At 41.1% G+C, this 16,840-nt stretch overlaps 1 protein-coding gene across 11 annotated transcripts in view; it reads left to right on the top strand.

Annotated features, from left to right (window-relative positions):
• COBL (cordon-bleu WH2 repeat protein) overlaps positions 1-16,840 on the top strand; it is a 210,837-nt gene that overhangs the window by 178,902 nt on the left and 15,095 nt on the right. For 10 of the 11 annotated variants that reach the window (XM_052787441.1, XM_052787443.1, XM_052787440.1 and 7 more), the window contains one exon: positions 5,887-6,199. The exons of the other annotated variant lie outside the window; for it this stretch is intronic. In XM_052787441.1, the coding sequence (XP_052643401.1) occupies positions 5,887-6,199 (313 nt within the window). The remainder of the gene's footprint in view (positions 1-5,886; positions 6,200-16,840) is intronic. 11 annotated transcript variants of the gene reach the window in all.

Here is a 16,840-nt window from a genome sequence, read left to right as displayed (position 1 = left end):
TGCAGGACCGTGTGAGTCAGCAACGTGCCCTTGCGGTGATGGAGCACGAACCACAGACTGGGTTGCACTAGTAAGAGCATAATGAGCAGATCAAGGGAAATGATTACTCCCCTTTACTTGGCTGCCGTGAAGCTACATCTGTGTCCGTTGTCCAAAAGTGGGTTCAGTTTTGAGTTCTGTGGAACAAGATACTGACAAACGAGAGCAGAGGCAGCAGAGTCTGGCAGAAGGCATCGAAGATGTACGTGGAGGTGCTGAGGCAGCAGGGCTTGTTCAGCCTGCACAAGGGAAGGGTAAGGAGAACTGGAATGCTGTCTTGCATCTGAAAGAAAAGGAAGAGCGAGCCACTCTTCTCTAGTATTCACTGCAAAAGGATAAGACCGCAACAGTGACAAGTTGCAGCTAGAAATCTTTCAATTTGGCAGAAAAAAAATGTTCTTCGTGGGGAGAAGCATTAAACATTGCCCAAGGAATTATTCGTGATTTCCCAGAAAGGCTGTGGAGTCTCCATGCATGGAGATTTTCAAAACTCAGCTGCTCAAGGTCCTGAGCAACCTCATCTAAGCTGGAAGTTAGCCTCGCTTTGAGGAGGCAGTTGAACTAGGCGACCTCCAGAGGTTCTTTCCAAATTAAATTATTCTATGCTTCTAGGACCTAAATGAGCTGAGCCGACATTAAGCTGCTCTACATCCTTATTTTGGAGGAGGGCTGGAGCCGCAGAGTGTGGTTCCTCACCTCAGCAATTCCTGTCCTCACCTTCAGTTTCTGCAAGGCAGTCACAGGAGCTGGGCGAGGAGGAGTGCCTCAGAGCCTGATCCGTTTCCCCACTCCCCCCGTGCTGTGGTTACTGTATAACAGTGGTCATTTCTTTTCTCTTTGTTTCTTTTGATTTTAAAAAAATGAAAGTATGCGCGCAGGCTCAAATATGCTAAGCAGCTTATTGGATTAAAACAGTCTTAACTGCGATAAAAAAAGAGAAGTCGGCCCGTTCTGTCTTGTGCTTTAACTGCTCACTGAATGGTTTTTAACACTTATCTCTATGTACAAGTTTTTGATCAATGAGCAACTAAAATGTAAGCAGAACACGTACCTGTGTGAAAATTTTTAAGCTAATCCTGTATTGTCCATTTTCATCATGGCTGTTAGTCATTGCCATAACAAATGCTTTATTTTCCCATTTCTTCCACCAGGCTTCTTTCCAGTGTATAAAAAAATGTACACTTTTTTAATACTGGTATTTTGTGATGGTCTAAATTTTTACTGCTTGTACAAATAATTACAGCAGTGTTGCTTTCTCTTGCTAGAAATTTTAAGTACTGTCAGTGAAATAATTATATTGTAATTTGGGGATCATTATAAGAATTAATATTCTTTAATATCATTACATTTGTAATATTTTTTACAACTTCATCATAATAGACCATTTGAACTACAGCAAAGCAATTTTAGTCCATGAAAAGAAAGTTTTTTGGCAGTGGAACAAGCGATTAAAGAAATTGGAAAATAATTACTGACCTCTTAGAAAGAACTCAGAGGAATTAGAGGAGCTCTGCATCTCTCAAACCATTACGAAGGTCAGGTTATTCACCATGTAAGGGTTAAATCAACTGTTACCTCTCTAAAAATGCTTTTGGATATACTGTTTCTGTCGTTATTGAATGTGACAGTAAACCACCATCCGTGCTGTAAAACCAGCAGGTCACAGCACTTGGTGAACAGTTGTAGTCTGAGACGACTGACGCCCTGTGCCCACCGGACTCAGACGGAGTGATGGCTTGGGCTTTGGTAAGTCTGGGTCGGATATGCGTCTTTTGAACACTTAGTTCTGATTCTAATCTCATTCAAAGTCGGCGGTGGTTGTTTTCATAGTAGTAATCAAAGTGAGTATCTTACCCATGGTAGTCTTCACCTATTGAATGAAGCCTTCATTTCTGAAAGTGCTGATGAGCATTTAAACCAGGTGAGGTTTATCTGTCTCCCCATCACTGGCATTCTGTATGAGTAATGTGTACATATACGCGATATCGAACTGCACGAGTGCAGATACGACTCCTCTAAACTCAGAGTTCAGTGTTTTCCTAATTACTTACAGCCTGTTGAGATGAAAGGGACAAGATCTCATTGTGTTAAACAAGAAGCTTGCATTCTTTACTGATGAGCTACTCTCCTCTTTCCCTCTTGATGATCACGGGCAACATTCTTGCAAACAGACGTCCCAGTCCCACCCGCAAGAAAGCCTCGTAACTTGTGGTTGACCTAATTGTGCAGCGACAACGCTGCTTCTGCTAAGCAGAGGAGATCCCTGGTATGGCACTCGCTTGGGCTTTGCACAGCCTGCAACCTGGAGCAGGTCGTAGGTAAGCGGTAATGCGGGGCATTGAGGGACACTCTCCGATTCCACTCGAGAGCGAGGTGTCCCAGTTATTTCAGTACGACGTGGAGACCGCGGGCCAAGTTCTACACCGCTTTCAATGTTGCACCCCACCTGAAGCCAGTGAGCGGGGTCACACGTTGCTGAAAAAAAGGTCTTGGCATTGTTAGATATTTGGAAACGCAGACAGTCTTCTGAGGTACAGCAGTGTTTCAGTAATGCATCATCTGTGGCAATTGTTATTTGTGCGTCCAGTCCCGAAGTACTTGCTGAATGTTCTGTCTTAACCTGGATGCGTCTACACGAGGTCTTGAAGATCAGAGCCCATATTGAAATCTTCGTAGTTTCGTGACAGAGAACAGAGAAACAAATGTTGAGATTCTTTATTCGACCAACAAATAACCTTAGTTGCTGCCATCATTGTGATCACACTGTGCTTAGTGTGTGGTGGTTTTCTGCATGTGCACTCCCTCTGAGAAAAAATATGCAAAAATCACTAGGCAGAATCGTGTTGACCACTGCGCATTACCCAGTTCTCTGTATAGAATTAGAAAGTTTTAAAAAGTATTTTCTGACTCCTGGAGTCAAGACCACTCGGTGAAGTTGAGGTAGGCTTTTTTCATGTCGTGTATCATTACTGAGTAATGCCCATCCGTCTTCAGTTTGCACCAGTGGAGACTTAATCAAGCGTGTAGAAGGAAGAATAGATTCTTACTTAATCCATCCAAGGATGGCTTAACTTTAAAACAGAGGTGTTTTAGTGCTGCTCTTAGCTGAAACAAGGTTGTTAACGTGACACAGAACTGTAGCAGTTGTGTTTTATGTGTGTGCTTTCATGTTCAGACAAGTAGCAGTGGCAATCAAAATGGTTTGCCTCAGCCAGCAACTCTGTTCAGTGCCATGTGTTAACTGTGTTAAAAATTAATGGGTCTTCTCGGTGAAGATGAAAGATTAGGGAAGCGCTTTGACAAACCGGTAGGTTTGAAGAAAGGGGGACACTTTGGTTGTGCGTGAGGACAGGGAATTTAATCGTTGAAATGAAAGACGTCTTTCTGTAGTTTGTGCTTCAGGATAAAACTGCTGTTGAATGAGGAGGTTCTTACACTGGACTGGATGATTCAGCTGCCGAGATCCAGACGTAACAGATAAGGATCAATTTGCGTATGGACCCCGATAAGAAGAGAATTGGTTTTCGAATGGGCTGGGGGATGGAGGTCCTGCCGTAGAGCAGCTTGCTGAATCTCATCAAGGGGGAGACTCGAGTGTTGCTACTACAGTAGGTGATGTGTGACCAAAAGGATCTAAATCCTGAGCAGAAAGATGCAGGAAATAGTGGCAGGCAGGCAAGAAGAGGATGAGGAAATGAGAGAGGCAGCCGGGGGGGTAAAAGCCTGCCATCCTCCTTTTAGGAACTGGAAGGAGATACTTTGCTATAAATTGCTGTGCCAGCTCTATAGTGGAGGTCATTTATGGCATCCTGGTGACAACAGATGTGGCCTGTGTTATAGAGAATTCTCTTTGCATCGAGGTATACTGCATTGTGCATTACTTCGAAATCTTCCCATGTGCTTCCACTCGTCAACTTCCACTCCTTAAATTGATTTCTTTGCTATCCTGCTTTGTTCTGTTTTTAACATACTGTAGCTTTTACTAATGCTTTGGTGGTGGGTCGTTACTGGGGGTTCTTCTTGTTTGAAAGCCAAGCAGGCCATATACTCTTACTTGTTTGTTTACTGTCTGTTTTTGTGGGGTTTTGTTACTTGGTGTTTAATGTCAAATTATTCATATTTCTCCTTGGTGTTGGTGTTTTCCTAACTGTAGTTCTGTCATAAGCATACTCTAATCCATTCAGCGACACATACTTAGTTCCTGTAATTGCCACTTTTAGATGGAACGATCCCTTGGATTAAATCTGGAACCTGGAGCTAATGTTATAGAAAATAAGGTCAAAGAAATCAAGTAACATTACTTCCAAAGTCGCAATAGAGGCTTTGGATCATCTTCCATCATTAATATCAATGCTTGACAGCACTTACAACTTTAATCATGATTTGTAACCCTCTGAATTTTATAGCTTCTGCTGTCAGAAATCAATTTCAGTACTTAATGGCATCTTGTAACCTCAGTCAAGGAGAATGTTGGTTTGATTTTTATTTTAGTTTTACTCAAAGCTTCACTGCTAAGCTACACCCTTACAAAATTATTTCTATGACGTTTTTTGACAAAGTTGTTTTCAGTTCTCTGACTTAAAATACTTTTGTGTTTCTCTCCATTGATCATTTTTATTGAGCTGTAGCTTCATGGGTGCTTCAAAAAGTTGTAGATTCTGACCCTAAAAAACAGTGAGCTGTATGTTTAATCTTAGTCATGCTTGTAGGCCTGGGACTTCTCATATAATTAACAACCACCACAAGTGTCTGCAGCATCAGACCATAAACTATTGTTTAATCTTCCTTTTGCTTACTGAGGTTGAAGAAGAGAATGGAGCACACTTATAATTCCAAATTAAACATTTAGATTAGTCTTTATTGATTCCTTTTGATCAAAAGAAGTGTGTTTGGGCTTGATTCTGTCTTTAGTCACTCAATAATTTTGGTCATTGAAATTATTGACCTTGTTGGGAGTTCCCCTTTAATGGCATAATTGCAGCATGCAGTCTAGAGTTGTACATTTCTTAAGGGAAGTAACAAAATTGTATTTTTCACCAAAAAAAAACCCCAAAACAAATGAAAACCCAAGCAGGTCATAGGAACCTAACTAAAACAGAGTACGAAAAACTGTACTGTGTCTAATCTTTCAAAATTTGCAACTTTTAATAGAGTTAAACTTGCAAAGGGCACATCCCTTGATCTTTATAAATGATTAAATGCTGGAAAAGGCTCTGCTTTAAGCATGGTAGTGTCTACTTTTCTGTACACTTATTAGTAGATTTTCTATGCTTTGAAAAAGAGATAATTGTTATTCTCCCACTTAATGCATCGTAAATTGAAGGGTGGTAAAATAAAGTGACACCCAGTGGGCCAGCAGTAGATCTAGTTTACCAATTCAGCGTCCTGACTGGGAAATGCTGCCCATTTTTACCTATGTATAGTCATCTTATTGGAAATGTCATGATCTGTTTGGCAGCATGGAAGAGGAATAATGAGATGATGTTGTCAGAAGCAATAACAAGAGTCATTCCTTGTGCCACATCATTTAAACTTTGGTCTAATTCTCCAAGAAACTGTCCCTGGAACGTTGTTTCTTCATAGAAGTAAGGAAACTGATGTGCTCTGAAAGTTATAAAACCCAAACTCTGCAGGACAGGCATAGCAAAGCACCTTTCTAAAAGCAAAGAAGGACAAATTTTTTGTCGCTGTTCAAATCATCTTTATCCTATATATAAATATTGAGCTCCATCCTACTATTTCTAATGTATTTCATGTGGTTTTTTCCAGTTACAAAGGAATATCTCTCTGTGTTTGATTTATGTACCGATGACTTTCAGCTAACTTTCCTTGCTATATTTCATTCAGAGAGCCTGCTGCCTGCACATGATAATGTTTATGTAGTGGATGACATGGTTCTGGAGCTATCAGAGGTGGAAGAAACAGCATCAGAAAGCAGCTGTTTTGCATCTGAGGACACCACAGAAGACTCAGGTGTCGTGAGCTCCCCATCTGACATTGTATCTTTGGATTCACAAAATGACAGTATGAAGTTGAGAGACGTCAAGCTGGTCAATGGCTACATGGACTCAGCCGAGGGGGATGCGATGTATGGCACAGAGACCTGCCCCGTAAAGAACGCCTGCTGCAATAGCGTGGGATCTGACAGTGCTGCACAGAGGTAAAAATCTATTTGCAACCAGCTCTTGGAAAATACCTTGCATGTCCTCCTTGTAGGGAATCATTTAAGAAAACCAACTTCTACTTTCTTCTGCTCTTTCATAAACCAGTACCAATGCCAAGTGACTCCTCCCAGTGAAAAGCTCACTGCCAAATCCCCTCCAGTGACATACTTGTAGCAACAGGCAAAGGTCACTTCTCTGTTTGAACTCGTAGTTACATTTCTTGCAAAAGACCGCTGCCCTCCAGAGTTGATTTCTTCAAGAAGTCTGAAATAATTTTGTTACAGTTTGGTTTATTTTGTAGTTCTGATAGCATATGAAGTGCTTAAAATGTTACTATATATTGATCTAGAAAAATGACATGCAGGTCATAAAATGGAAAAAATTCAAGCCACTGAAAGCCAGGTGGAAAAGGATTGTATTCAGTGAACTTTGAGGATTGGTTTGTGGGTGTGTGCTTGTATATATATGTTCACCTAATGCTAACCTCCACTGGCATTATACCTTTGGGGGGGGGGGGGCGGTGGTTCAGCATATTTCCTTTTTTTTTCTTTTTCTTTGCATAAACAAACATTTTCCTGCAGTTTTTGCAAGAAAATACGAGAACCTGGAATTTAAGTAGAAACTGCCTTCAAGAACAAGTGACTCTGACACTGTTTGCCAAAGCTCACATAGTTGGTGGCAGGGCTGCAAAGGAAGGCCAAAATTTATAGGACTTTGCAAATACAAACTGGCCAAATAGGAAGCCATGCCTCCAGCAAGGAGGGTGGCCTGGTAATGCTGACAGGGATCCGCTCTGTGCTGCAGAGTCATGGGACAGGGGCCAGAAATTCCTCTGAATTCTCAGTTGACACAAAGTCTGTGCTTTCTGGTCTCTCTCCATTCAGCTGCTAATCTGTAGCCCCTTCATAAGAGCATGTATCATGACCTAGTTATTTCCTTCCACACATTTCTGAGGGAGAACTTCATCTTGGATCATGCAGTGGGCGATAAATTAGGGATAAATTAGGCCAAAGTCAGTATTTAACCTATTGGAATGATCTCAGGGCTTTTCTTTATCCATCAATATCAATGGGGACAAGGTCAAGCCTCACTTAGATACTTGCTCAACAATACATTCTTCTCGTGATTTGTCGTTTTACAGTTTCTTAGGTCCTGATGCAGTGTCTATTTGGAGGATTAGATAGTCTAGTATAGTAACTGTGATTAACATTCCAGACCTGATCCAAAAAAGCAACCCATTAATTTCAATAGACTTAGATTGGGCCTTGTAAGATAACTAAGCAATCTCAACTTTCCTCAAAATGCAGGATCTAAACTGGTTAGGAAGACACACAGGCACATTGATTCTGGGGGGAAGAAGTTACCATAATGTCGAGCAAAGACATCAAAGCAAAGCCCTGTAAGAACAATATTAATCAGCGAAAAATTTTTTGGACTTTTTCTGGTTTTTCAGTGAAATAAAAGATTGACCCCAGGTCATTGAGTGACACATTCCCTCTTGGAAGTCAGTATTCTCTCCATCTTTCACTTCAGCCAAAGATACATATTCTGTACACTGCATTGAGATTTACCTTTGCCACACAAACATACAACAGTTTTAATAGCTGGGAAGAGCGCACTCGAAAGAGACAACGGGACATTTCATGAGCTGGCTGGCAGGACTGCTGCTCGGGGGTCTTCCTGAGCCAAAGGAGTGGAAGCTGGAAGGACAGCGGGGTGTGCTGCCCGTCGCAGTCAGGGAGGTGATTACTCCCCCCTGCTCAGCTGCTGTGAGGCCAGTGCTGTGGTACTGCCTCCAGGCTTGGGCCCCCCGTTCAAGAGGAAGATGGGCAGACTGGAGAGGGTCTGGAGGAGAGCCACGGAGAGGGCTGGGGCACTGGAGCGCACGAGGTGCAAGGGGGAGAGGAGGGAACTGGGTCGTTCGCCTTGCAAAAGCAATGTGGATAAGGAGGGACCTGGCTGCAGCCTTTCCCTAAACAAAAGGAGGACTATGAGGCTTCTCAGGGACAGACAGCAACTTGAGAGGACAAGAGGCAACCATCACCAGCTGCTGTAAAGGAAATAAAATTGAATATAAGTAGGAGATTCCTCAAAACGGAGTGGCCAAGCAGTGGGAGAGGTTGCCCAGAGAGGTCGAGGAATCTCCATGCCTAGAGGTGCTCAGAACTCAGCCACGCAAAGCCATGGGCAGCCTGGTCTGGCTTTGAAATTAGCCCTGCTTGGAGCGGGAGGTTGGGCTACACTTTCACCTTAATCTTTTCCGTGATTTTATGGTGCTAAATATTCTGTGTTTACCTAATACGCCCATAATTTTAAAAGAGTGGTTTTAGACTGAAATAGGAGACAGTTGTTGTTTGGGGACTGCGTTTATTTTTCATAAATTTTATTTATTTTTTAGGCTCTGGGACAGCAAAATTACTTAAGATCAACTTCAGGAAATAGCAAAAACTTAACATTTGTGATTTATTTTCATCTTATGTCAGCAACCGCATAGATTGCCACAGCAGCGATGCTGATAGTAACATCTTTTAAACTTTTATACTCTGAATGTGCCAGTAATATTTGAAGGTAAATCCAATTCCACTCCTAACCTATGTTTGTAAACAAACCAGCTTTGAAAACTGTGCTCATCTAAATCCTTTTGAGGTCAACTTGCTAAGTTTTCAAAAGCCACTTCCTAAGTGTAGAGGGAAGGAAAAAAAATAAGGAGTTTTTTTTAAAACTATTTGTATGAAATTCTTGTTTTAGTGGGATGTAAATCAATTCTGAGCACAATTCTGAGTACAGCCAAATTTGGAGAACATCAGTTTCAACTTCCACTGTCAGAACAGCTGCCACCCCACTAATAAAATCTGTTAGGAGCTCTGAGATTGTATGTAGTTCTTGTGATGAACGGGCTGCTTTCAGGACCAAACCAGCCTCCTAAATTCCCAGACAAAGTCAAAGTGCAGTTCATGTCAATAACTGGTACCAAGCTATACAGAGTTTTAAATATGTTTCATAAGCTACAAAACTTAAAGGAAAATTTTACATGGAGTTTATTCATTCCTTTCTATCTTCTTCTAGTCCATATACCAAGATCTTACTCAATTCTAAAAGGAAGATAAGAACAAAGAAATTGGGAGAACATGTCACTACTGTAAAGTAGCAGTGGTTAGCAGCAGTGAATCGGAGTCCTCCTTGAGTCTGAGCTCCATTGAAGCCAGAAAATTTATTTAGTGACTAATTTGGCTGAGGCTTGGAAAAAAAAAAAGGTTAATAAGAATAATGGAAATATTATCTTGTCATTTTAAATTGTAAAGCTGACTAAAACTCAGGCTTTTCACCTGGTGAAATAACTAATTCCTAAGAATTCAAATGCTGTATACTAAAATCATTTTATACTCTGTGGGTTGTGAAAAGTACCCTTAAAGCGAAAGCAAATTACATTTGGAGTGTGAAGGGCTATGAAGTCCAAGTGGTATTTTGCACATGCACTGTCAAGTATTGCAGTGAAGAGCAAAGTCCACAGTTCTTACCTACGTTTGGTCCAGAGGCTTAGCCTGTGCTCCGAGAGATCAAGAGTATTTTGCCATGTTACTTACTTTGGTTAGTTGTATGTTTAGTTTTTTATTCATTTTTCTTAGAGTTTCTGGAATTGTTTACTGAGTGGCCTGGGTGGTCTCTGTGTAGCTTAAATGCCTGATAGCATTAGAATATCACAGCAAGGTCTGCACCTCATCTGCTGCTGAAGTCAAGGAAAGTTGTGAGCATTTAAGGGTACAGCCTTCAACATGCAACAGATTTGTCTGCACAGAGCAGCATAATAGTATGGCCGGCTAAGAAATGGCACATACCATGGGCTTTGCGCACACAGAAATGACAACCACAGCAGAGCTCAAATATCATTCAGTTCCCAGAGCTCAGACAGAAAAATTTCTAAAAGAAAGTCCCCAGATTCCAGGGTTTCCAAGCTGGGGTCTTTTCTCCATGGTTTTGTTTTCCAGTGCATGGGAGCAACTTGCAAGTGCACTCGTTTTGTTTTGGGATTCTTGCTCAAGCGATCTTAATCCAAGTACACATATTAATTAGCATGTAGAATATCAAATCAAATGTCAAAACACTCTAGTTCTACCCCTGGCTCTGGCTTTAACCTGCTATACCATCTTTGTCTCTCTGCCTCTGATATCCCCTTCAGCCACTGACTCTTTTTTTACGGTAAAAACCATAACGCAGCTATCATATCTCATGATAAGTTTGTACAGTGCCTGGTGGAGCAGAATCCAGACCTCAGCTGGAGGTGCACGGGCTAACCCCATATAAATAATTGACTACATGCAGTGTTTGTCTGTGAATGTTTTAATATTAACTGCTGACTCTGAACACTGTACTACATAGTTCTCTTTCTTCATATCCTTCCTTACGGTTGATTTCTTTGTGTTACGTATCTGTTCACCAAATTTTAATATATAGTGTTAAATGAGTAACAAGAAAACCACAGAGAAGCTGAAATGTTGCTTATGTAGCAGTAAGTACATCTCATGATCTCACAGTGTTGCAACTCTGTCCTCCCATACCCCCTCCTTTCCCATCCCTTGTGTGGTGTCATCACGCAAGCTCCTAGGGGCAGGGATCAGACAATTTTATAATCCTATAAAGCATCATGCACACCTACTGTCTGAAGCTTTATAAATAATTACACATTAAAAATTATGTTAAAATAATATTATTAGGGGTGCTAGGTCACACACTCAAAGTCAGGTAACATTAATATTAAGGCTGTTTGTGTAACCTTAGATTCCCCCCTTTAACCTTAATTCCCCCCCTTTTGTGCAGCATGATAAAGTCTCTAGTTAAAGCGATCATACTCTGTTTTGGTTTATTTTCTTTCTAAGCTTCAGAGCTCAATTAATAAAGCAGGTATACCACTGTTCACTCTCAGTTAAAATTCTCTTCTGGAGACAGGACTGTTTAATTTCCTTTTGCTCTTTTTATCTTACTCATCACACTAGTATCCATGTGCTATGCAGACTGAAATTCATTTCTCTGCACAGTACTCACTTGAGATGAAAAGGTGGCGTTACCCTGTTTTAGAGAAGGAGAGCTGATGCACAGAGAGTCAAGGCAGACTAGTGACCGGTTAGACCACACGACCCCTTTTTTTCAGAGGACTGACCATTAAATAGCATTTCATGTATCAAAATGCGGCTCTCCTTTTCCTCCAAACTCCGTTCTTGGAAGACATTTAACCATTTTGGCTGAAATAAAATAATAGAATGATCATGGGCATGATATAAATTGTCGAATTTGGACTGCCACCTAGCAAAGACGTTTAATTTCTCAAAAGTTATAAGCAATTGAAATCAAGGTTTTAAAACGGATCTTAAGAGTGAGTGGTTCCACCAGCCTCTCTAAGCAGGAAAAACACTTTAAAATACAAAACCTTTTTTTAATTTTGAAAAGGTTTTGAATGTATTAAAGTATTTAACAAATAAAAGTATTTTAAAACGTAAAGGGAACTTGGCAGTTATAAAGCTAAATAAATACAGACTTGTCTAGGACAAAAAGATAAAATACCTTCCGAAGGTCTGAAAGGGATTTTCCCCTCCCTTGAGTTTCTGTTTCAGTAGCCATGAGAGAAAAATATTTTTTCACGTACAGCTAGTGGAGGGCATAGGGTGGGGGTGGGGGAACCCTCCTGAGGTCGGTTCGTGCTGTGGGTCTGGACAGGGATAATCCCATTTCCTCCCTTTCTCTTGGAAGAATTTGTTACCTTTGGCTCTGGTTGGGGTAGTTGAAGCTACTGGGAGGAGAAGAGTCCTCTTCATTACCAACCTGAGACATACTCACTGTTTGCTACAAAACTGTTAGGGTTTTCATGAGTTAGTTTAAAACAAAAGCTTGAAAGGATGGGGGTGGGTGAACTTGTTCTGCTTAATTTTCAGTCCATTCAAATTCAAATGTTACAAGGTTTTGTATTCCACTTGGGAAGGACAGGAGGGAAAGAGAAGTCAGTAGCTGGAGAGAATTCAGTGATTAAGAAAAAATATAATAGTGAGCGGCAGAAGGTAGGCAGGAAGGAAAGAGAAAAACTGTAATGAAAAATAGCAGTGTATGTGTATGTATTATATATACCTTTGTGCACAAACATGTTCCATATAATTACATGTCACTTGTAACCATCTCTGAGAAATATGGGAAAGTTTTATTCTGTTATTTCTCTGTAGGATAGGTTTTATTTTAGCTGGGTAGGCACGTGTTTTACTTTTTTGAAAACAGAAATGTAGTTTTAAGGGGGAGTAAGGTAGAGAAACGGTTAAAGCAACAGGGAGAACTTCAGGGATGAAAAATTACTTAATTAAGACCCAGATGTCTGACAGATTTGCAAGCCTCTGCTTCTTACATAGTTTTGCTAATTTCCTTCCTTATCTCTGGCTTTCCCTTTCCCCTCGTTCCAGAAAACTCTTTAAATTTGGATACTCTCATGCGCTTTTTTGCTGGCAAGATCTTCATGGAGGGAATGATATTATGGTTAAGTAATAGATATTCACAGTCGTTACAGAGCAAGAATCCAGATTAGCCTTTCTGTTAAACTCATCCACTGGAAAAATGCCGTATACTTTGGAGCTGTAGAATATTTTACATGTTAGGAAGCAGCTTGGGTTGCTGAAGGTGTAGTGCAGGCTTCCAGGAGAGAAAGCCTCTGGTCCTTGCTCAGTTTCTTATTTTTCTGTGTAAACCAAGAGAAGTCATTTAACCTCACTGTGCCATGTTTTAGCTTGCAATATTATATTGCACAGGTGATGTGGCTGTATTAAGATTTAAATCGTGCAAGTCCACTTTCCTGACTATTTCTGGCAATGCTGTCTGCCTGCGGGCTTTCCAGTTGAGAAGCTGTTGCCAGAGGCCCGTGCGAGGAGGGGGGGAGCGGGGGCATGCTTCCAGCTGTATAGCAACTACAAGCTGCTGCTTATGCCGCAGGACCTTGGAACTGACATATGTCGGGGGACTCTGGAAGCTTAAATCACCCTGGTACGTAACAAGCTTAGAGATTTCTAGCATTAAAACACAAAATGATACTAAGCAAAAGCATTTTCATTTGCTTTCTGTTTAGATTTTTGATCAGTAACCATGCAGGAGGACTGCAAAAGGACCATAAACCCAGCTGCTGCTGAAAAATTACTTCATTTTCCTCCTCATCTATGTTTGCAAGTTCTTATTTTTAGTTGGGTGGTGTTACACCTGAAGGCGCTACTGGACCTGTGTGTTCTAGGATTGGAAAATAGTTTTAATTCAATCTCTGATGATCTTTATTCAGCACAGATATAAATGCTGTCTAAAGACCTTTGTAAGTTTGATGCAGTCCTGTAGGACTAGAAACGGCACACAGACTAAAATACTTGGAATGGAAATGATACCTTTACCTTGCTCTCAAAAAGTATGTGCAGCTTTTTTTTATTGCTCATTGAAGAACATGAAAAGCAGGTTATCTGGTGTTCGACAGAACACGACCCTGTGCTTTTTCCTTCTCCTGGTTGCGTCCCACTTCCAGAAATCTTGCATCGAAGACAAGTGATGACTTTGCTATCTAACCAGTCCTAAGTTGGTGGCTCAGTCTACAAATTTTGCATTTTAACAGGCTTTGGTCATTCGAACATTAAAACTTTATGCTCAAGTTCACAGTAGGCAGCAGAAATGGAAAATATCACTGGTCAGGTCGTAGCTTAGGTGACCAGAAAGTCCACAACTTACGCTAGCTGCTCTCCTGCTCGTGTTATATTCCTTCCTTGGAAGGAAATAGGAGAAAGTCATCTAGCCTAAGAAATGCAAAGAATGGAAAAATGGTTCCTAAGGTTTTGTAAACTCTTCATTAATCTGGAAAATAGTTACCTCCACTTTTGAAGAGTACTTGCTGCATCACTCACAAAAACAAATATATAAACACCTTGAGTTTACTTAATGCCGTCTTTCTGGCCTGGTTGAATAGAGAGGTGTATTCAAAAAGCTTCAGCCATACTTTCTACAACTTAAAATCGTTCAGCGTCAGTCTCTTCTTTAACAACCACCTTGATATACTCCAGGTAGAAGCATTTCTCTTTCCAGCATTTGTGTAAGAGGAGAATAGTGTGGATTCATTCTGAAGAGGACAAATGTGGATACATACAGACCGGTTAATGTAATTCCCCAGTATCAAACTGAGAAGACTATCAGAGCTGGGAAAGGAGCCTGGATGCTCCAAAGCCCAGTCTGGAGTAACCATATCAGCTTTCCATGTGGGTCAGTCCCTGTTAGCTGCGTAAGACGTGAGAAGCTGAATGCTCTTGATGTCCCTTGAACTGCCTCAGAGTAGTCACTACGTCCCTGCGTGTGGTACTGCGCGGTGTGCCTGTCTGGATTTGACTCTGTTATTTGCAATGGCTCTGTCTTCCCTCCCCAGCTGGTAACAAATTCACAGGAGCCACGTTCTCAAGTCTTTTGATATAGCAAACATAGCGCAAAATGAGTGAGACTTTCAGGTCATAGTCAATTAACCTGAGAGATGCCTACTGCCGTTTCTTCTTGCCTGCTGCCACTCCAGCAGGACAAGGGTCTCCCTGTCTTCCGTATTATGTCTGCCAGCCCCAGACAGACGTCTTGAATATCCTACGGTATTTCAGATGGCACCAAGTGCGGAGTTTGGATAACTGGATCTCTACCTCAGTCCCTTCTCTGCAGTTTATGTAGGTCTGTGTTGTATTTAAACAGTTACGGTGGGAGTCGTGGTCTCTACCTCTGGTACCATACATGAGGCTCACCAGAACTCCTGAGAAGTGCTCAAAGGGACTCGGGTCAGTTTTATCATTTGCAGACCCCCAGGTAAAGCGGCTCTAACTATAACAAAATGGCAGCTTCTGCCATTGCAAATCCACTGTCTTACCGCTGGCTTGGGTTTCTTTTTAATGCAGCATTTCCAGCTAGGTTTATCAGAGCATTTTCTCTCTTAGAATGTAAACTTTCTTATAAATGTCCATCTCCCATGGCACTAATTTGATGAAATGCTGCTGTAAGTTTAATTTTGTCTCCAACTGCGCAAACGACCGCCGAGGAGTAATTATGCATTGTAGCCTGAGCTCAGTGGAACACTAGAGGCTGTAGTTCAGTAGTCACTTTGCTCCGTTCTGTGCTCTTACACAAATCTCTGCTAATCTACCTAAGTAATAAGTGCACAGGCTTCCAGGAACCGCACACATTTGCCATTTCGAGCTTGGGCTAAATGCTCACAAGTGCTGTATTTTTAGCGCCCCACGTTTTACCAGAGAGGCAGCGTAGAGGTTATCAAGTTCTTCCCTAAGTCAAAAAATGTGTGTGAGAAAATACCACTGGTAATGTTTATTCAGAATGTAAAACGTGGTATTGGAATAAGTCATATTTTTCTTGGATTCTGGCCAAAACAGAGCTGTCAACAAAAAAGTGTATAGGGTTCGAAGGGAAGGAGGCTATGAAAAAAAAATGCAGAGGCCTTTTGCTTTCCTTTCCCAAATACTGTTGTGAGAAAGAGTCTCCTTAGGCATATTTATAAATCATGTGAGCTACTGGAAACTGCCAGACCTTCACCTCACAAAACACCTATCACATTTTAAATTCCCGATGCTAAGAATTTTAAGTAAAGCCCTGTGATTAATCTATACCTTCTGGCTTGCTTTGTAGGTGAGTTTGGAGATGAATTGAACAATGGCTCTTTTAGGAATTTGGAAATGCAAAAGAAAAGATCTGCTTTTTCTGAAGCTCCCTCTGTAAGAGCAAATAAGAATCTTTTCATTTTCACTGCATTGTTCTCATTCCTTCAGAAAAATTCTGTGAATTGGATGTTATTATCCCGGTTGTCTAGATAAGGAGATCGAAGCAGAGATTGAGAGGCAAATTGTGTATAGTCACTGCATAAATGCACAGAGGATAATGAAGGAGACCTCTGCTGATTGTTGTGCCCATCAAGGAGAAGATAATTTTGCTAAAAGGAGTCACTGAAAGATTCCCATTGATTGACATGAGAAAAGAGCTGGTCAATGCAGTGGACCTACACTGCATGTTTGGAGCCCAGGAATCCCTGTTCCAGTCCCAGATTTTGGCTGTATTGTAGAACAGGCAGGTAATAGAAAGATACGATCAGATACCAAAAAGGTGGTGAGCTGGCATAGCCTTCATGAAATTAGGTCTTGTTCTCTGATAGATACAGGTTTACACATTTTTCTTCCAAGGTTTTGGAAACAACTTCTTCACAGTAGCTTAGAGAAAGAGTCTCAACGTTTGTCACTAATTTGCTTCTAGCTATGTACAGCTACCCCGCAAGACCAGCTTTGTAAAGAAGAAAACAATATTTGCCTTCCATGCTGGATAGACTTGTTGCTTAGCTGGTGCACAGTTTGAATGATTCTCCCATCAAAAATGCTCTCTCTGAGTTCGCCAATAAATTGTTTTAAAATGCACTCAGAAGAGAGCAAGTATTTACTAATTTTATAAAACTTTCCACTGCAGAACCAATATGAAATTCAGTCAGTTCATTCTTTCTGCCACCTTCAAGTTGAGAATTTTGTTTGCCAGTCTTCTTTCCCAGTCCAAATGCTGCAGTAAGTTTAAATCTTTTTGTCAGATGGCTCAGATGAGTAATCTCATTGATTTGT

The sequence above is a fragment of the Harpia harpyja genome, chromosome 5 (assembly GCF_026419915.1).
Source record: "Harpia harpyja isolate bHarHar1 chromosome 5, bHarHar1 primary haplotype, whole genome shotgun sequence".
NCBI classification, from domain to species: domain Eukaryota; kingdom Metazoa; phylum Chordata; class Aves; order Accipitriformes; family Accipitridae; genus Harpia; species Harpia harpyja.
This window is presented reverse-complemented; position numbering and strand designations above follow the sequence as displayed.